The sequence below is a fragment of the Rana temporaria genome, chromosome 2, assembly GCF_905171775.1.
Source record: "Rana temporaria chromosome 2, aRanTem1.1, whole genome shotgun sequence".
Classification (NCBI taxonomy): domain Eukaryota; kingdom Metazoa; phylum Chordata; class Amphibia; order Anura; family Ranidae; genus Rana; species Rana temporaria.
In genome coordinates, this window is record NC_053490.1 from 104755098 (window position 1) to 104775903 (window position 20806).

The 20806-nt window shown below is 42.7% G+C and overlaps 1 protein-coding gene across 4 annotated transcripts in view; it reads left to right on the forward strand.

Annotated features, from left to right (window-relative positions):
* AMHR2 (anti-Mullerian hormone receptor type 2) overlaps positions 1-18705 on the forward strand; it is a 91243-nt gene extending 72538 nt beyond the window's left edge. For all 4 annotated transcript variants that reach the window (XM_040340697.1, XM_040340698.1, XM_040340699.1 and 1 more), the window contains 2 exons: positions 5279-5418; positions 18040-18705. In XM_040340697.1, the coding sequence (XP_040196631.1) occupies positions 5279-5418; positions 18040-18183 (284 nt within the window). In that variant the 3' untranslated portion in view covers positions 18184-18705. The remainder of the gene's footprint in view (positions 1-5278; positions 5419-18039) is intronic.
* Positions 18706-20806: the final 2101 nt, after the last annotated feature.

A 20806-nucleotide genomic window follows, 5' to 3' on the forward strand; every position in this document is an offset into this window, starting at 1 on the left:
TAAGGGAACATAGTATATGATAATTTACGGGTAATTAATATGCTTCCATCAGATCGGCCTGCGGAAGCATGATCTTTTTACTTCTTTCAATTCTAGTTGTTTCTGCATAAAGAGTGTTTCTTTAATTGAGACCTAAATATTGTTGGGAATATAAGATACCAAAATATGTCTACCTGTAATGCACTGTGATGATATTTTTATCATACGAATTCTTATGTACTGTTTACATTTTCAAAATAAACTTAAACTTGATTGAAAAAAAAAAGAAATGGAGGGGCTGGGTGACAGGGCAGCCTTGGCAATACAGAATCTACATGTTTGCAGACTGCCCTTGTAGCACTGCAGCTTTCCTATTCTTGGTGCAGGGAGGCAAACCAGGACACACAGTGTCAAATGAGGCTGTGGTGCTGCCAGCTGCCCCACCTGCACCTTGGAAATGGAAGATGTTGATCCAGGGGTGGGATTAATAATAGGATGGAAGTCCGGCTTCCATGCAGACCTGCTTTGTCTCCTACTCCCTGCCATTATGCTACAGCCACAGTGAGGATTGGAAGGCAGGGTTCTATTTGTGAGGAGACTGACTCTAATGTGAAGAGGGGAAATATAATATGAAGGGGAAACTCTGACTCTAATGTGATGGAGGTGGGTACTTCCTCATGTGGCACAAAGGAGAGGGTGACATTGTCATGCAGTGTAGATGTCAGTGTCCATCAGCCCAATAAACACAGTTCAGGACTGGGGTGCCTCACAATTCTCTGACTGAAAAGAGAAATGCTGATCTAGTTCGTGGCTAGGAAAAAAAAAAGGGGCAGATCCACATACATCTGCGCCGGGTGCTGCGTATCTTACTTTTCTTTGGTTTGAATCCTCAACGAATTTGCGCCGTAAGTTACGGCGGCGCAGTGTATCTCTTGCGGGGTAAGGGCGCGGAATTCAAATGGATGTAATGGGGGCGTGTTTTATGTTAATACGTCGTGACCCGACGTAAACAACGTTTTTTTTAACTGCGAATGCGCTGTCCCTGGGGGTATCCCAGTGCGCATGCTCGAAATTTAACCGGAACAAGCCAATGCTTACGCCGGTGACGTCATTCTACGCAAATTTCTATTCGCGAATGACCTACGCAAACGACGTAAAAAATTCAAAATTGTACGCGGGAACGACGGCCATACTTAACATTGAGTACGCCACCATATAGCAGCTTTAACTATACGCCGGAAAAAGCCGAACGTAAACGATGAAAAAAAAAAGCGCCGGGCCGACGTACGTTTGTGGATCGCCATAAATATCTAATTTGCATACTCGACGCGGATTTTGACGGAAACGCCACCTAGCGGCCGCCGAAAAATTGCATCTAAGATCCGACGGCTTACGAAGACGTACGCCTGTCGGATCTAGCCGAGATGCCGTCGTATCTTGTTTTGAGGATTCAAAATAAAGATACAACGCAGGAATTTTGAAATTACGCCGGCGTATCAATAGATACGCCGGCGTAATTTCTTTGTGGATCTGCCCCAATGTGATTAGGGTAACGTTAGGGTAAGCGGAGACTCTTCATTTTCCTCATTGAATTGTTTAGGCAAAATGTTCCTAAAAAAAAGTTTAACTTTTTATTCAGAGGGTGTGTTTTAAAATGTTATTTCACTGTGTGGTTTTCCTTGGGTGAAAAACAATGTAAAATCATGAGGCCCAGGATAGTCAAAAAGGAACTCTGTAACCTGCCGGACTCAATAAAAGCCCAATGTACCCTTAAAAATCACCAAAACTTTGCTGATATCTCCCACATTTTGCCAAAATTTCAGTGAAATGAAAGCTCCAAATACTGCTTATGGCCTTGGGTCGGATTTATAGATCTTTTTCTTACCTAGGCCACACAGACACCACTTTCTTCCAGTTTATCGACCAGTTACTACAAATTGTTGTGAAATTATATATATTCAGGTGAGATAGGCCAAGTTAATTTAGCATTAAGAAAATGATCTGTATAGAATTTGCTAAAATGTTTGAGGAAGGGTTAGTACTTCCTTTTTTTTTTTTGATGACTGTAAAGGGTTTGTTCACATTCAAATATATGTAGAAAGTAGAGCAATTAATCGTTAAAAAAATCGTTATCGTGATTTAACCCCCCACACGATCTTAATACAGCATTTCCCTGATTCATGTTAAACAAGTGCACAGGCGTTCTCTGCTCAGAGCTGTCAAAAGAAAAAAAAAAACTCAGCCAAAATGTTTATCAACAGCGATAAAGAGAAACAATGTATCTCTTGGTTCTTTTAGATCAAAAGAAGCAAACTTCTATCTGTAAATGAGGTCAGTTCAACCACTTTGGGGGGTTAGTGGGGGCTTCAGGAGGAGTGGGACTTCCCGTCCCACTTCCTCCTTCCGCCGAGGGGCTGGTAAGGCGAATAGCTTAATCGCCTTACTGCAGCCCCTCCCTGTAGGCGATCGCCTGGGACACATGACAGGTCCCATGCGATCGCCTGTCCAATGAGAGAGCGCAGCGCCGCTCGCGCATGCGCAGTGGGTGCCCGGCCGTGAAGCCGAAAGCTGTCACGGCCAGGTGCCCACACTTAGGATGAAGACGCCGGCCGGGGAGGGGGGTAGAGGAGCGGAACCCCCCGGCCGGCGCGTTGCTGGAACATGGAGCGGGTGAGTGTGTGTTTAGCCAGCAGCTACACTTTTTGTAGCTGCTGACTTTTAATAAACACAAAAAATGCCTGGAACACCCCTTTAAAGACTATTTTTTTTTGACACTTGTTGTTTACAAGATTAAATCTGTATGTTTTGCTAGAAAATTACTTAGAACCCACCAAACACTGTATAGATTTTTTTTTTTTAGCAGAGATCGTAGTGCCTAGCGCCTGCAAAGCACCTCGGCAGCGGCGCTTTGAGGGCATTTTCAACCCTTTATTCAGATTCTAGTGGGGGTTAAAAGAACCCCGCTAGCGGCCGAAAAGCCCCTCTAAAACGATGGTAAAGCGCTGCTAAAACTAGTGTTCATATACTGTAACTTTGCTGTTTATTATGAAGACACAAACTGTATGTATCTTTATAGAAATGGTTAGTATGCTTATTCCACTGAGTGTAACCTATGTAGCCAAATGCAAAAAATGTAAGTTGTCCATTAAGACTTTTGAGAGATTTTGACAATGAAGTAATCTATAGCAAACAGTCACAACGTTTTAATAAAGTGTTTGTTCCCCCAATACTTTATATTCCATGTACTTGTATGGGAAAGTATCCTGTTCTCTTTGTATTTCTTTCTTATTGTGAAGACCCTGGTGTTCCTGCTAGTCCCTCTTCTTTCCTATTAAAAACTGACCACACTAAACAGAAGAACGCACCATGGTCCATTCTCGAACTGTGCTGGGAACTTATGCTGGCCATACACTATACGAAAAATCGTCCGAAATTCGGTCGTTTTTCGAACAGTTAACCACTTCCAGACCTGCGCACGACGATGTACGTCCTATTTTTAAAGACGGATATCTCGGTAACGGCAGCAGCTGCTGTCACAACCGAGGTATCCATCTTTAGTGTGCGCGGTCTGGAATCCGATAATGGCGGTCTCCGCGGCGGATTCACCGCGAGATCGCCGTTATCGGTGGCGGGAGAGGGGCCCCCCCCCTCCCGCCGCTCTCCCGTGCCCTCCGCCGCTTACCGGAGCCGTCGGTAGCGGCGGAGGCGATCGGATGCTGTCGGCTGGTGAGCGGGGACGGGACTGAAGGAAAAATCTCCTTCGCCCGTCCCCATAGCTCGGCTGGGCGGAAGTGACGTCAAAACGTCAGTCCCGCCCAGCCTCTTAAAGAGACAAATTTTTTTTTTGGTCATTTGAAAAAATGACATTTTTTATTTTTTTTCTATTTTTTGCATTTAAGCCCAAATATGAGATCTGAGGTCTTTTTGACCCCAGATCTCATATTTAAGAGGACCTGTCATGCTTTTTTCTATTACAAGGGATGTTTACATTCCTTGTAATAGGAATAAAAGTGATAATTTTTTTTTTTCAGTGTTAAAAATTCTAAAATAAATAAAAATAAATGCGAAAAGCAAAAAAAAATTTTTTTAAAGCGCCCCGTCCCGACGAGCTCGCGCGTAGAAGCGAACGCATACGCGAGTAGCGCCGACATATGAAAACGGTATTCAAACCACACAAGTGAGGTATCGCCGCGATCGTTAGAGCGAGAGCAATAATTTTAGCCTTAGGCCTACTCTGTAACTCAAAAAATGCAACCTGTAGAATTTTTTAAACGTCGCCTATCAAGATTTTTAAGGGTAAAAGTTTGACGCCATGCCACGAGCGGGCGCAATTTTTAAGCGTGACATGTTGGGCATCATTTTACTCGGCGTAACATTATCTTTCAAAATATATAAAACAATTGGGCCAAATTTATTGTTGTCTTATTTTTTAATTCAAAAAAGTGAATTTTTTCCAAAAAAAGTGCGCTTGTAAGACCGCTGCGCAAATACGGTGTGACAAAAAGTATTGGAATGACCACTATTTTATTCTCTAGGGTGTTAGAAAAAAAAAATATATAATGTTTGGGGGTTTTAAGTAATTTTCTAGCAGAAAAAAATGTTTTAGTCTTGCAAACACCGAATCTGAAAAACACCTAAGGTCTGGAAGTGGTTAATGGGTACAAAATCGATAATCGTTGAGACATTTTTGAGCCGAAAAAACGAAGGACAAGTTTGGAAATTTTCTGTCGAACGAATGATAAATCGGAAGGTTAATGTATTTCCCGTCCAAACTTTCTGCACTAGGTATATGTAAAAAAAAACAAAAACAATTTTTTTTAATTTATGTTCACTGAACGATTTATCGGTCATTACATGATGGCAATATCGTTTGCGCTCACGGCCGAACGTTAATTTTTTGAAAGTTCGTTCGGACGATTTTTCGTAGAGTTTATGGCCAGCATTAGTGTACTTTCCTCCAATGATCAGACTTGTCCTGACACTCCCCCACTGCACAGCCATTCACTGGCAAGATCAGTGTCTGCTGCTTCTCCTCCCCCAGCTCTTATGTACCTGAGAACTGTGATCACATATAAAAATAAAGGGAAAAAAAGGTATTAATAATGTTTTTTTTTTTTATACAGTATATCTATACAAAACTGTTTTGCCTTTAATTTCTATTTTAAACTGAATAGGTTGTTTTACAAGGTGATTGTTTACAATCACTTCAGTTGTTCTGCTCCAGCAGTGTAATTTTTATAATACTTTGCCACTCCAAAAACACTTCCTTTGTACTTCAGCTTTGCAAATTTGTTCTCAGATCACCAGTCTCCAGAATTCCGTGTGGTCTTTTCAGAGGAGTTGGGGCCAAACCCTTCCTTGGATGAGCTGCTATCATTGGTAGCGGAGAACAAAAGGCGGCCACAACTGCCTAAAAACTGGAGAAGAAAAAAACTCCAAGTAAGTCTACTGAAAAGCAAGCTATTGTTAAAGATGTAACTGAAGATCTTATTTCTATTGTGCTAGTTTGCTTGTATTTAAACTTCACATCATAAATTTTATTGTTTTATTTAATTTAATTAAATGCTGTACTTACATTGCTTGCATTGCCATGGCACTCTAATCTACTGCCAGACTACCCACGATTCCTGTTTAAGCAGTATTAAAACCAAATACAAAAAATTATTAAAGCGGAGTTCACCCATAAATGGAACTTCCACTTATCACATTTGCCACCTTTCAGGGGGAGGGGGGAGCAGAAACCTGTCAAATTCAGGTATCTGCTCCTGCTTCCGGGGGAAAGATGGCTATACATTGTGTGTTAGACTTCACTTCCTGTTTCCCTTAGTAATGATGGCGGTCACCCGGAGCCGAGGGACGGGTCGGCGTTGGGTGCCCACATTGCGGGCTCACAGGACAGGGAAGTGTCCTTATATTAAAAGTCAGCAGCTGTAGTGTTTGCAGCTGCTGACTTTTATTTATTTTTTTCACCCGGGCAAAACTCCACTTTAAAATTGTTGTAAACCCTTTGTGTTGACTTCTACCTACAGGTTAGCCTAAAATAAGGCTTACCTATGGGTAGTGGAAATATCTCCTAAACGTGTGCGTTTTTTAAAAATGTCATTCAAAACGATCATGTGTGGGCTTTAGAGCATTTTTTGGGTTCTGAAAAATGACAAAAAAAAAAAATTTGAACATGCTCTATTTTTTAACGACGTTTTAAACTATGTTGTTTTTCGGGTTGTAAAAAATGATCGTGTGTGGGCTTTAACCACTTAAGGACCAGCCCATGTACATATACGTCCACAATATGGCACGTACAGGCACATGGGCGTATGGGTACGTCCTCGCCTATTAGCGGGTGGGGGGTCCGATCGGGACCCCCCCCGCTACATGCGGAGGTCGGGTCCGCTCGGGGAGCGATCCGGGACCACGGCGCGGCTATTTGTTTATAGCCGCTCCGTCGCGATCGCTCCCCGGAGCTGAAGAACGAGGAGAGCCGTGTGTAAACACGGCTTCCCCGTCCTTCACTATGGCGGCGCATCGATCGCGTCATTCCCTTTATAGGGAAGACACGATCGATGACGTCATTCCTACAGCCACACCCCCAAACAGTTGTAAACACATACTAGGTGCACCCTAACTCCTACAGCGCCCCCTGTGGTTAACTCCCAAACTGCAACTGTCATTTTCACAATAAAGAATGCAATTTAAATGCATTTTTTGCTGTGAAAATGACAATGGTCCCAAAAATGTGTCAAAATTGTCCGAAGTGTCCGCCATAATGTCGCAGTCACGAAAAAAATTGCTGATCGCCGCCATTAGTAGTAAAAAAAAATAAAAAAATAAAAATGCAATAAAACTATCCCCTATTTTGTAAACACTATAAATTTTGCGCAAACCAATCGATAAACGCTTATTGCGATTTTTTTTACTAAAAATAGGTAGAAGAATACGTATCGGCCTAAACTGAGGAAAAAAAATGTTTTTATATATGTTTTTGGGGGATATTTATTACAGCAAAAAGTAAAAAATATTGCTTTTTTTTCAAAATTGTCGCTCTATTTTTGTTTATAGCGCAAAAACTAAAAACCGCAGATGTGATCAAATACCACCAAAAGAAAGCTCTATTTGTGGGGAAAAAAGGACGCCAATTTTGTTTGGGAGCCACGTCGCACGACCGCGCAATTGTCTGTTAAAGCGACGCAGTCCCGAACTGTAAAAACCCCTTGGGTCTTTAGGCTGCATATTGGTCCGGGGCTTAAGTGGCTAACGACGTGAAAAATCTGCGCATGCTCAGAAGGAAGTTATGAGATGGGAGCGCTCGTTCTGGTAAAACTACCGTTCGTAATGGAGTAAGCACATTCATCACGCTGTAACACACAGAAAAGCGCAAATCGTCTTTAACACAAAATCAGGTAAAGCAGCTCAAAGGGTGGCGTCATTCGAATGGAACTTCCCCTTTATAGTGCCTTCGTACGTGTTGTACGTCACAGCGCTTTGCTAGAGCATTTTTTTTCACTATCGTGTGTGGGCAACGTCGTTTTTTTTTTTTTTTTTTATAAATTCTTTATTTTTCATTTTTCCTCATTTCACAATTCCACAAGAACAGGGATGTTATCATATCAGAAAACAAAAGCCAACAATCAAACCACTATACGTTATACTTGTTCCTGACCTATCTCTAAGCTTCACTGCTTCTAACACATATACTACCATATAAATCAAAAATAATTCCTCGCTCTTCTTATTTCCTATTCCTCCGGGACATTTAACCTGTCCTCTCTCTGTTTAAGGAATTGAGAAACCAAATCTCCCCCTCACCCACCCCAACGTCCGGACCCCTTGTCCAAAAACCTTCCCGAGCCCGGGCAAAAAAAAAAAAAAAAAAACCCACAATAATTTCAGTTCCTCCCTCTCCCCCCCCCCCTACTCCCCTCGTTCCCTATAACTATCATAGGGAGCCCATATCTCCCTATACTTCCCCTCCTGTTCCCTCAGAGCCATCGTGAGATTTTCCATACATTGGATTTCCCTGATTTTTTCATGCCATTGAGGTCTACTTGGTGAACATGTGCTCTTCCATAAAGCTGGAATGCAAGCTCTAGCTGTTATTAGTAAATGTCTTACCAAAGATTTTTTATACTTAACTACTGATATAGGGATGTCTAACAACAGGTAGACCGCTGGATTCTCTCCAAGAGACATTTCAGTTATCTCTTCTATTTCCTCAGACACCATCCTCCAGAATTCTTTCACTCCTTCACAGTTCCAAAAAATATGTATCAGAGTTCCTTCTTCTTTTAGACATCGCCAACAAAGATTTGACGCTTGTGGAAAAATTTGGTTTAAAACTTCCGGGGTCTTATACCACCTACTCAGGATCTTATATCCTCCCTCCTGATATTTGGATGCTAGAGAGGCTTTATGATTAAACTCAAAAAATTTTCCCTTCTGGTTCTCTGTAAAAGTTACCCCTAGGTCTCTCTCCCAAGCATGTATAAAGCCTATTTCTTGTGGAGCTTTAAGTTCATTTAACAGGGAGTAAAATATTGATAACGAATGTCTCACCGCCTCTCCCTTGAGACACAATTTCTCAAATTCCGACAAACTCGTCCTCACTGTTGTCTGGCTCTGTATTGATCGCAGGAAACCCCTTAGCTGTCTTCGCCTGAATGGTTCTAGAACCTCTGCTAATTCACTTTCAATTTCCTCCCATGTCATTACCCGATTTTCCTTCTGAAAGTGAATCAATCTAGTTTTGCCTTGTCTTTTTAAATTCTCGAACCCTGGGTCGTTTACACCTGGCATAAATGCCGGGTTTCCCAGGACCGGAGTCAGAGGATTTGCTTCTGTTTCATCATTTGATTTTCTAAATACTTTTTTCACCACATTGATTGTCGTCCCTATTGTTGGATGCTTTTTAACTGATTGTGGTAGAATGGATTTAGAAAGCCAAATTAGTCCTTCCAACGGTATTTCTATCATTGCCTGTTCTAAGAGGATCCATGGTTTGATCTTCGGAGTAACACACCAATCAAGGACTCTTGACAAATGTACAGCCTCATAGTATGCGAGTGGGTCTGGAAAACCTATGCCCCCTTTTTCTTTAGGTAAAGTTAAGATATCTCTTCTGACTCTGGCTGGTTTCCCTGCCCATATAAATCCCGCAAACTTCATTCTAATCTCTTTCAGGAACCCTTGAGGTATACTGGTAGGGAGTGTCTGTAATAGATATAATATCCTAGGCATTGCATTCATCTTTATAATATTGACCCTGCCAAACCAGGTAAAAACCTCCTTATCCCATTTCTGTAAATCACGTTTTATTTGCCTTGTCAACGGTGCTAAATTTAGCTCTAAGATTCTATTTAGTTTCTTCGGGATTTTAGTCCCCAGATATCCAATATGAGAATTTGTCCATTTAAATGGAAAAGAGGCGGCTAATTGTCGTTGTTGTACCACATTCATCTCCACCCCCATTGCCTCCGACTTGTCATAGTTTACTTTAAAATTTGAGAGCGCGCCATATTCAGCAATCTCAGCCAGCAATGGGGGAAGAGATAAAATAGGTTCCGTAAGAGAAAACATCAAATCATCCGCAAAAGCAGCTAACTTGTATACTCCTCCCTTTACACAGATACCTCTGATATCGGTATTCAACCTTATCGTCCTCAAAAAGGGTTCAAGTGTCAAAATAAAAATAATTGGTGACAGGGGACAGCCTTGCCGCGTCCCATTCCGTATCTCAAAGGGTTCCGACATAGTCTCGTTTATCTTTATTCTAGCTTTCGGCTGTGAATATAGGCTCATAACCCATCTTTGCATCCCCTCCCCCAAGCCGATATATTTTATAATTGCTTTTAATTTTTTCTAGTCGACCCTATCAAACGCTTTTTCAGCGTCGGTGGATACCAGAACTAGTGCTTTCTTAGATACCTGGGAGAGATGGATCGCATTAATCACCCGCATCGTATTTTCCCTGCCTTCCCTTCCTGGGGTAAATCCCACCTGATCTTGGTGTATCAAATCAGGGATATGTGGTAATATTCTATTTGCTAGAATTTTTGTAAAGATCTTCAAGTCAACGTTTAATAACGATATAGGGCGATAATTGGAACATAGTGTTAAATCTTTTCCCTCCTTGGGTATAACCGCTATATGTGCCATAAGGGCTTCATCCGGTATCCCCTGTCCTTCTCTTATCGCGTTATATGCTTTTAGAAATCTTGGCATCAGTTTTTCTGCATAGGTCCGATAGTAAAAGAGGGTAAACCCGTCGGGGTCGGGGGCTTTACCTGTTTTTAGCAATTTAAGAGTATTTGTGAATTCCTCAGCCGTAATCGGCCCTTCCATATCTCTCCCAATTTCCTCTGCTAATTTCGGCATTCCCGCCTTCTCTATATATTCCTTTATCTTCTCCTCCTGCCTACTCATCTTTCCTGTGTCCCTCTCTTCTTTTAGTTGATATAATTTCGTATAATAATTTTTAAATACTTTTGCAATTTCTTGTGAGGATTTCACTATCCTATCTCCTGTTGTTTTGATGCCATCTATATGATTTTGGTTCCTCGTTTCTCTTAATGCCCTCGCTAGCATTCTACTCGGCTTATTACCATATTCATAGAAGGCACGTTTACATCTTTTTAGTGAGGCTTTTGCATTGTCTGTTAGTAACAGATTTAGTTCATCTCGTGTCTGCCTCAACTTCTCCTCAATCTGAATTGCCAACGTTTTTTTATGTACATTTTCTAATTTACGAATTTCTCCCAGTAATGTTTCTATCTGTCTCCCTATCCTACGTTTCCTTTGTGTTCCCATTGAAATTAAAATCCCTCTCATAAAGCATTTATGCGTTTCCCAAATACAGCTAGGCGACACCTCTCCCACCTCATTATCAGAAAAGAACCCTTCCATTTCCTGAACTATTTTTTCCTCATATTCTGGGTCTTTCAGAAGGGACTCTTTGATTTTCCAGTGCCACTCGCGAGCTACGGGTTCTCCCCATTCCAGTTTACAATTTGTCGGTGAGTGATCAGAAATTGTAAATGATCCAATGGAGGCCTCCACAATATTCTGTAAAATATTCTGTGATACAAATATATAGTCTATTCGGGAATATGTTTTATGTTTGGCTGAAAAAAAGTGTAGTCTCTCTCATGGGTATGACTAGTCCTCCAACTATCTACCACCTGTATCTTCTGTAGCAGACTCTTTGCTTTACTTAATTTGCTATATGATAGGTGTGATGCTCCCTTAGATGTATCTAGGATAGGATCTAGGGCCATATTCAAATCCCCTGCCAATATGATTCTTCCTTCTGCATTCAACTGAATCACATTAATGTATTTCTCCAACGCTGCAATCTGTCCTTCATTAGGCATATAGACATTAACCAGAGTTACTTTCTGGTCGTTTAGGTATCCTTTTACTATAAGTAGACGCCCTTCCTCATCCTGAATTACCTTTAGTTCTTTCCATATAATCGTCTTTGATAGCATAATTGCCACCCCCTTCGTCTTTGTTGTCGATGAGGAACTCTGATAGACTATTGGAAATCTATGATTGCCCAGTTTTGGGTTTTTATTTTTCTTAAAATGAGTCTCTTGGAGAAAGACGACCTGTGTCTTTAGTCTCCATAATTCTGCTAACAATTTAGATCTTTTCTCAGGGTTGTTTAACCCTTTTACATTATAAGACATCAAATTGATCTTAGCCATTTTAGAATCTCAATCACGTGGCTCCTTGGGAAACTAATAGAGGTGCCCAATGAGGAGATAAAGGGCTAAAGATAGGGGAGTCCCCCCCAAAAGAGGGAGAAAAGACGAGCGAGAGAGGAGAGAGGGAGAAAAGACGAGAGAGAGGAAAGAAAAAAAAAAAATATATATATATATTTTCTCTAGTCCTTCAATCCGGTTGATCCCCTAGGATCCCAGAGAGGACAAAACACAAAACAAAAAAAACAAAAAAAAAAAAAAAATAAAAAAAAAAAAAAATAAATAAAAACAAAAAAAAAAATTAAGCGTCTCCGACTTCCCTCCACACGGAGGAGAGGCGCTTTAGTGGGCTAAGGTGTGTGAGCACCGAGGAGAGTCACGCCCTATTATAAGTCCGGGTGCGTTTCCCTGAGTTACCCCTTTCAGTCCCCTCCACCCCCCAATTCTAGTCGAGCACACGAGAAATGAGATATCCCCCCCCTCATAAAGACCTTACCGCTTAGACATATTCAGTTGTATACATATACTATATAAGCACCTTTAGACATATAAATCTCTGTCTAACTGTCTACCATTTAGAGGTAAAAATTTCTTTTTTTTTTTTTTGTCTTCTTTCTTTTTCACCTTTTAAACCCCTATTAACATGTTACCACCGACGTACTTCTGAACTCCCCCCTCTCCACTCTCTCTCTCCTAACCTCCTAACCAATATCTTAACTCTTTATGTCTGCCCCCCCCTCTTGTGTCTCCACCAAGAAAGGAAGAGAAAAAAAAAGAGGGAGAGGAAAAGAAAAAAAAAAAAAAAAAAGAAGGTTCTATTCCCCTTTCCCTTACCCTTGCCTCTTCCTTCTTCCTTCGTTTTCCTATTAGGTCTTCTTATTAGGCCCCTGTTATCCCCAACACTCTCTCACCCACTCTTACCCTCCCCACCTACCCCTATACCATCTTCCCTTACCCCTTGCCCCTCCCTCCCACCTCTATGTCCTATTCCAAAAAAGTATCATGGCCTATTGGCCTTTAGTGTTTCAAAGTGTGTAAATGTGAATGTGTCAGCCTTTTATTGTGACTCCTCTAATCCCCCCTAACCCTCTTATCTATCACCCAAAAAAAAAAAAAGGAAAAAAACCCCCCCCCCCCCCTTCTTCAATTCTCAATTTCCCCACATCCCTAGTCTCCCCTAGTAGTGAACCACCTTATACCTTTGCCCATCCCATCCCATCCATCCCCTCCCCCTATTTATAGACTCAGTGTGTCTTATATTATACCTTCCCTGATCCTTAAATCAAACGGATCTAGGGCTCTAGTGACATAGTGACTTAGTGAAACCCCCCCCCCAAAAACCGTTCTCCTCAAAACGCCCCCCCCCCCTTTTTTTTTTTGAGACAACCCCCCCCTCCCTGCCCCTCCCCTCACGAACCCCCCCCCCCCTAACCCCCCCCCAAAAAAAAAAAAAGAGCGTGGCTGGAGATGCTGGCCTACTAGCCCACCTATGTTCTGGATCTTTCCTCTGTCATTTCCCTAGTGCTCTATTTCGCCCATAATAGACCCACCTCAGGGAGGAGGAGCAAAGGGAGCATCTATAAATTTATACACATATATACACATATGAGCGGGACAATAAAGCCCCGCCACTCAGAAATATTCCACTCTTAACTTATAGCCTTCCCCACATGGGGATAGTACCTTCCCTCCCAAACCAAGTCCGAGTGTTCTAAAAAAAAAAAAACAAAAAAAAATAAGACCTTCAACAAGAAAAACAGTCGGATATGGGTATGAACCTCAAGAATCACCACAAAAAAAAAATACTCTCCAGAAGGCCTCCACCCAAGTGGGTCGGGTAGAGACAAAGAGAGAGAGAGAGAGAGTGCCACAAAAAAAAAAAAAAAATGAAAAAAGGGGAGAAAAAAACACATAAAAATACACTTTCCCTTGGGAGGGGTCATCTTCCATAAGTCTCTCCATCTCCTCTTTCTCTTCAGAATTGGGGTGGGGAACTCCCCCATATCCTCTACAGTCTTACCCCTTTTAACCTTCCCTTACCACAGTTTATCTAGGCTCTCTTTCAGCTGTGACTGGCAGCTCTAACCAGTTAGGGACTGCTATTGGTGTTGACCCCAAAAATTCAAAAAGCGCTGGGAGCTGGGACGGTTCTCTTAGATTAAAGTTCCTTCCTTCTTTTTTCACATTGACGGCCAACGGAAACCCCCATCTGTATATGGCTCCTTGACCGCGTATATGTTCTAGTAGGGGCCTTAACAAGCGCCGTCGAGCTTTAGTTTGCCAACATAAATCCGGAAATATTTGTATATTCGCCCCCTCCCAGATCACCGGTCCTTCTTTCCATGCTTCCCTGAGAATTTCTTCTTTTTCTCTATAAAAATGTATACGACATAACACATCACGAGGGTTAGTCTGATCTGGATTCCTTGTTGTTGGGACCTTATGGACCCTGTCTAGCTCCAGGGGGGGGCCTGAGCTTTTTTTTAGAATTTTATTAAAGATGGCCAAAGCAGCTTCCCTTAACGCCGCCCCCTCACAACTTTCTGGTATTCCTTTTATGCGCACATTATTCCTTCTACTTCTGTTATCTGCCTCTTCAGCATTTAACTGCAATCTGACCAGCTGCTGTTGCTGTTTCTCACACTTTTCTTCTAGTACCCCCAATCTGAAGTCCACGACCACTTGTTGCTCCTCCAATATGCCCACTTTTTGCTCCCCCACCCCCACTTTTATCCGGACTTCTTCCAACTCTTCTTTCCAAGTACTCGTCATTAGCGTTAACATTTTCTGGATATCGTCTCTGGTTGGGAGAGCCTGAATAAGCCTGCTTAACTGGCGCATATCAGGTATCAGCTCTGATTCAAATGTATCCCCCGTATCGGGCATACTCTGTACATTCTGTATGCTAGACTGCATGACTTCTTCTGATATATGCTCGCTCTCTTTAGAACTTAATATTTCACCACTTGTTGCACCCTTCTCCCTCTGGTTTAGAGGTGGGGATGGTGCAGGGGATATAGGGGTTGTAGACATTAGTGCTACTATAGATGGTGTCTTTGTATACTCTCTAGACCCCTTATTCATATCCCCCGCTATATTGTCAGCTATTTCCAGCAAAGCAGACCGTAACAGTATAGGTGTTTCAAAAGTACCTTTATTCCACGCTGTTGCTTCTGAGGCCACCTCCGTCCACCCCTCCACTGGGGGTCTCTCAGTCTCACCTATGTAGCGTAAATCAACTGTGTTGTTCACCGCTTTGACCACCGGGGTAGCTGGACTAAGGACTGGGTCTGAAGCAGTTACCAACTCCTCACCAGCAATCAACTGTTGTCCTTTTATCACCGGCAAGTCTGAAACAGATACAGATACAAGTGTATTCTGAATCGCAGTTACAGCTGCAGCTTTGAGGGGACTTTCAGATATTGATTCCCTCCTCAGAGCCCTGCTTCCGACGGCTTCCTCCTGCTGCTCAGCCCCCCTCCTCACCGTCATGTAGCGTGTGATGTATGAGTGGCAGGGGGCTTGAACACCTCCTACGCGTCTTCCTTGGCTCTTTCCCCGCCGCGACATCAGCTGTCTGGAGCCTCTGTCAGGTACTGCGCTCTCCACCCGCTCACCGCCGACTTTCGATGGGGGTATGGGGGTATCGGAACCGTCGTTCAGGTGCTGCACTCTCCCCCCCTGCTCACCGCAGACTTTCGATGGGGGTAGAGGGGGTAGAGGGGTCCCGGAACCGTCGATCTCCTGCTTCAACGCACCACGGACTCAGAGCTCTCCTCACTAGCGTGCGTTCACTCCTCCATGCTCACACCACCGTCCCGGAAACGGAAGTCAGGCTTTTTTTTTTTTTTTTTTTTTTTAAAGAATTTATTGAAAGGTTCAACATACAAAATAAAGAAAAATTGCAACGGGAGGACCCTCCGCGTCACACAAGACTTTTGCTTAGTTTTTTCTTTTTCTTACTTAAAGACATTCTCAAAGACGTTCAACAGAGAATCTTATTAATATCCAAGACATACAAAGGCGGTATATTGAACAAAGGAAAACCGTGAACTGGATGGATCCCTAATTAGGCTGGCTACATTCGAACAGAGGAAATACTACCAGTCAAGAAAATAATGAATAAAATAATTCAAAAAGGGGGAGGGGGGGGGGGATAACCTGCACAAATCGTCCATAATGCCAATAACAGTAAGCGTCACATAGAATCAAATGGCCATGCGAATGGAAAAAGGTCACACACTGCGAGTCCATGCCATGGGGGGGGGGGGGGAAACAAGCCTACCCCAGAGTGGCGGGAGTGTAGGAGAGGGGGGGGGGCAGGAAGATCAAGGTTCAACGTCGTTTTAATGATGAAGTTAAAAAAAACTTTTTCTAGAGGCTGAAAAGCTTCGCTTTTTACAACCTGAAAAATTATCGTGTGTACGCGGCATAAGACTAAAACTAAATCGAAATTTTCTACCAAAATTAACACTGGTGCGCACTCACGCCCGATACCTGGAAGTGCTGGATCGCGTATACAGTTGTGCTCATAAGTTTACATACCCTGGCAGAACTAATGATTTCTTGGCCATGATTTCTTGGCCATTTTTCAGAGAATATGAATAGTGAATAACACAATAACACAAAAACATTTCTTTCACTCATGAATAGTGTTTGGCTGAAGCCATTTATTATGTGTTTTACTCTTTTTAAATCATATTGACAACAGAAACTACCCAAATTACCCTGATCAAAAGTTTACTAGTGATTTTGGCCTGATAACATGCACACAAGTTGACATAAAGGGGTTTGAATGGCTATTAAAGGTAACCATCCTCACCTGTGATCTGTTTGCTTGTAAATAGTGTATATGTGTGTATAAAAGGTCAATGAGTTTCTGGACTCCTGACAGACCCTTGCATCTTTCATCCAATGCTGCTCTAATGTTTCTGGATTCTGAGTCATGGGGAAAAAAAAGAATTGTCAAAGGATCTGCGGGAAAAGGTAGTTGAAATATATAAAACAGGAAAAGGATATAAAAAGATATCTAAGGAATTGAGAATGCAAATCGGCAGTGTTCAAACTCTAATCAAGAAGTGGAAAATTAGGGATTTTGTTGAAACCAAACCATGGTCAGGTAGACCAACTAAAATTTCAACCTCAACTGCCAGAAAAATTGTTTGGGGTGCAAAGAAAAACCCACAAATAACTTCAGGTGAAATACAGGGCTGCATGGTCAAGTCGCCAGAAGAAAGCCATTACTATGGAAATGCCACAAAGTATCCCCCTTACAATACGCCAACCAGCACAGGGACGAGCCTCAAACCTTCCGGCACAAAGTCATTTGGAGTGATGAGACCAAAATTTTGCTTTTTGGCCACAACCATAAACACTACATTTGGAGAGAAGTCAACAAGGCCTATGATGAAAGGTACACCATTCCTACTGTGAAACACGGAGGTGGATCGCTGATGTTTGGGGGATGTGCGAGCTATAAAGACACAGGAAATTTGGTCAAAATTGTTGGCAAGATGAATGCAGAATGTTATCAAAAAATACTGGAGGAACATTTGCATTCATCAGCCTGGAAGCTGCGCATGGGACGTACTTGGACATTACAACATGAGAATGATCCAAAACACAAGGCCAAGTCGACCTGTCATTGGCTACAGCAGAATAAAGTGAAGGTTCTGGAGTGGCCATCTCAGTCTCCTGACCTTATTATCATTGAGCCACTCTGGGGAGATCTCAAACGTGCAGTTCATGCAAGACAGCCCAGGAATTTACAGGAATTGGAGGCTTTTTGCCAAGAGGAAAGGGCAGCTTTACCATCTGAAGATAAAGAGCCTCATCCACAAATACCATAAAAGACTTCAAGCTGTCATTGATGTTAAAGGGGACAATACGGCAATGAAAAACTGGGTTGTGTAAACTTTTTGCCATTATGATTTAAAAAGAGTAAACACAGTTGATTGATAATAAATGGCTTCAGCCAAACACTAACCATTAGTGAAAGAAATTTTTTTGTGTTATCATTCATAATCTCTAAAAAATGGCCAAGAAATCATAAATGATGCCAGGGTATGTAAACTTATGAGCACAACTGTATATACGTCATCCTGCACAGCAGTAAATGTGCTAGAAGGCGGTCGGCAAGTGGTTATACTTACCTTTATAAGTACCCCTATAGCAAGCTAGTATCATATGTTCCCCCATACCTGGATTAGGGTGGTGGAGAAGCACAACAAAGTAGAAATGTCTTGTTTTGCCTACTATTGAGAAGTCAAGTTACTTTGCCATAGAGGTATGCGTTGAAATTTTTAAAGGATGTTTGTGCTGTTCCCTTTCTTGTAAGTAACAGTATTTGTAATCTTCTGTGTAGCTCTACAAGACATTATGGGAAACTCTGGAGGACTGTTGGGACCCGGACTCTGAGGCCCGTCTAACTGCCCAGTGTGCTGAACAAAGACTGCATAACCTCGCTACCCACAGCTTGCCATCAGAGAACAGTCTTTCACACCGCTGAGCCTTCATAATAATTTTTTGCAATTTAAGGAAAAAAGATGTACTTGCATATTTGTATCCCTTAAACTCAGGTCCAACTGATATAGAGATAATGTATAAAATAAGGAGATTGCAACAGGAACAATATGTTGTGTAATATGGTGCAAATGCAAAAAGAATTAACATATCAGGTACAAACTAAACTTGACACGATATTTTCGTTTGTGTGTGTTTTAGTTTTAGATTTAGTAGGGTTAGGACCTTTTCCAGTTTTAATAGCTACATGTCATGGTGACCCCCACAGGGAGTAAGCCAAAGTTCCCAGTGGGGACACAGCAATTAAAGCTGATGGTAGTTGGAACCCTTCTCCACTGTGTTAAAGCATTTCAAGTTAGCCCAGTGTAGATAAAAGAAAACATTCCAAATTGAAGCACAAACAGCAATAACATCTTAACAAAGGTTCCAAACCTATACAAAACAAAAAAGTTTTGGTGGGGGTCCTACTTAGTAGTGTATTTAGGTTTTGTGATGCCCTAGGCCTGACTAAACTCATGCACCCCCTAATTTAAATATGACCCACCCTTCCTGTCAAGGCCACACCCTTTGCTGTTTAAGACCCGCCCTGAAATTTTCGAGTGGGGATACTAGTTCTGAGGGCCTTTAGGGGGGGGGGGGCAGTGGATTCCCTTAATTTGAATAGATCTCCTCTCATTTCCTGTTTGGCTATGGGGCAGGAAGTGATGGGAAATCTCTGCAATGGGACAGGGATGGTCAAAAATAAACTGACACAGGCTATAGCCCTCCCTTACTCTATCTACTGTAGCGCAAGTTGGCGGGGACTCTTTTCATGCAAAGTGCTGCCCTAGGCCTGGGCCTTGTCGGCCTAGGCCAGGATACAGCATTGGTCCTACTAAATACTAAGGACAGGTCAAAAAGAGAAACTTTATTTGTCTGATAAATAACAACAGATAACTCAGGGTTATTGGTTGTTGTTCACATTTCAATGTATTTACAGCTTATTCTAAAATGACCCTCTTTCATGTCCTTTACTATGATCTATCCAGCATTCTGCTTTCAGATTTTCCTGGCTTCACACCTGGAGATTGACTGAAAATGTAAATAAAAGTCTGAGATGCTTTTAAAGTAAAATATACGTGTGACCAAATGTATTACTTGTTTCCAGGCTATGGACATTCAAGTATTTACTTGTATTCCTACTGAGCAGTAAAATCATAGGGCCATATTCTCAAAGAATTTACGCCGGCGTATCAGCAGATACGCCGACGTAAGTCCGATTCTAAGGCCGTCCTATGTTTAAGTGTATTCTCAAACTGAGATACACTTAAACATGCCTAAGATACGACGGCCTGCGCCGTTGTATCTTAGGCTGCAATATCTACACTGACCGCTAGGTGGCGTTTCCTTTGCGGTCAGCGTAGAATATGCAAATGCCTAGTCACGCCGATTCTCTAACGTACGCTTGCCCGTCGTAGTGATTTTACATTGTTTCCGTAAGCGATACGCGGCGTAAAGATAAACATGCCCCCTAGGTGGCGTACTCAATGTTAAGTATGGCCGTCGTTCCCGCGTCGAAATTTGAAAATGTAACGTCGTTTGCGTAAGTCGTCCGTGAATGGCGATGGACGCCATTTACGTTACCGTCAAAACAAATGACGTCCGTGAGACGTCATTTAGCGCAATGCACGTCGGGTAATTTACCCGACGGAGCATGCGCATTACGATCGGCGCGGGAGCGCGCCTAATTTAAATGATCCACGCCCCCTACCAGGATCATTTGAATTAGGAGTGCTTGCGCGGGTGGACTTTACGCTACGCCGCCGCAAGTTTACAGGTAAGTGGTTTGGGAATCAGGCACTTGCCAGTTAAACTTGCGGCGGAGTAACGTAAAGGACATACGTTACGCCGCCGGAGATCTCTAAGAATATGGCCCAGAGATATCACTGGCTTCTTGTTAGGGATTCATTTCTTCATTATAACATTGGTCGGTGGACCAAAATTACAATATCATTATTGCAAGAGATTAAATATACCAAGATGTATATAAAAGCTTTTCCGATCTAATGAAGATACCGTATTTATCTTGCTATAACGCGCCCCGGCGTATAGCGCGCACCCCCGAACTTGAAGGAAAATTCCTGGAAAAAAAAAAATACTTACAATTTGGATGCCCCTCGTCGGTGTCTTGCCCGTCGTCCATCGCGTCCTGCCCGTCGTCCATCGGCGGCCTCGTCCGGTCCGGCGTCCTTCTGCGGCCATCGTGGTGTCCTCCCCGCTCGATCCCCGCTTCCCGCGCTGTGTTTGAACCACTGCGCTGGCATATACCGAGTGCAGTACACTCGTGTATAGTCGGGCAAGCTCGGCTCCTCTCGCGTAAAGGACGTACAGGACGCACAGGACATGACCGCGAGAGGAGCCGAGCCTGCCCGACTATACCCGAGTGTACTGCGCTCGGTATATGCCGGCGCAGTGGTTCAAACACAGCGCGGGAAGCGGGTATCGGCGTATATCGCACACCCACGGGCAAAAAAGTGCGCGGTATATGCCGATAAATACGGTATGTAAGATTTTTTTTATAGCCAGCTGATGAGTTTTTGGTTACATAATACAGCAGAAGGGAGTCCAAG